This window comes from Penaeus monodon, chromosome 15, assembly GCF_015228065.2.
Source record: "Penaeus monodon isolate SGIC_2016 chromosome 15, NSTDA_Pmon_1, whole genome shotgun sequence".
Lineage (NCBI taxonomy): Eukaryota > Metazoa > Arthropoda > Malacostraca > Decapoda > Penaeidae > Penaeus > Penaeus monodon.
Window position 1 is genome coordinate 15,503,885 of NC_051400.1, and position 829 is coordinate 15,504,713.

At 44.3% G+C, this 829-nt stretch overlaps 1 protein-coding gene across 1 annotated transcript in view; it reads right to left on the reverse strand.

Annotated features, from left to right (window-relative positions):
• LOC119581780 (OTU domain-containing protein 3-like) overlaps positions 1–829 on the reverse strand; it is a gene marked incomplete in the record, with an annotated part of 62,630 nt that overhangs the window by 1,758 nt on the left and 60,043 nt on the right. The window contains 2 exon segments of the mRNA XM_037929910.1: positions 79–254; positions 474–783. Coding sequence (XP_037785838.1) covers positions 79–254; positions 474–783 — 486 coding nt within the window.

Here is an 829-nt window from a genome sequence, read left to right on the forward strand (position 1 = left end):
TTAAGCTATTATAACTACACCACCAATATCTACTGGTCCTTAAGGGAACCAGCCATGACCCAAGACCCACACACTTACCGGCTGTGTGCGCAAGCGCTGCTGGAGCTTCTCCTGTGCTGTCTTCTTTTGGTAACTTGGATGGATGGATGTTGGGGGGGCGAGGGGAGTGGCTGCGCCCTCCCCAAATATGCGAGTCCCGGTCCCATTTGGTCCCCATATGCCATTACTGCTGAGTGTGATTTGAGGGTTTTCTCCTGGAGGATTAAATAATGACAGCAGCACATAAGATGGAAGTATTATTAAAAATGATGACCATAAAAGTAAAAACAACACTTATATAGGTGATCTATGACTAATGATAACAATGACAAAGAAAGTGGTTAGTAACACTGAAATAATTTCAACTACAATTAACAGTAATAAAAATCACAGGAATCTCAGCCACAAAATAGAATATGAACCACAACACACACCTTTCTGCTGTGAGATAACATAGCTGAGTGTAGAGTCAATGGCTTCCTCCACATCGTACTCATGGGCCTCCAGCTGAAACCTGATCAGCTGCAGATCCTCACAGCCTGTCTTATCAATGACCATCTGCTCCTCCTTGGAGAGACCTTCATACACTGGCTCTGAGTAGTCGTAACCCTCCCCTGACCAAACTGAATAGTCCTGGCCATACTCCTGGCCATAGTCCTGGCAGTAGTCATCACTGTAGGACTTTTCGGGGGATTTGCTCCCGTTCTTCTTTTTATCTTTGGTATCATTTGAGGATTCCTGAACCTGCAGTGAGAAGAAAAGTTGATGTGATTTTGTACTGATATTGGAT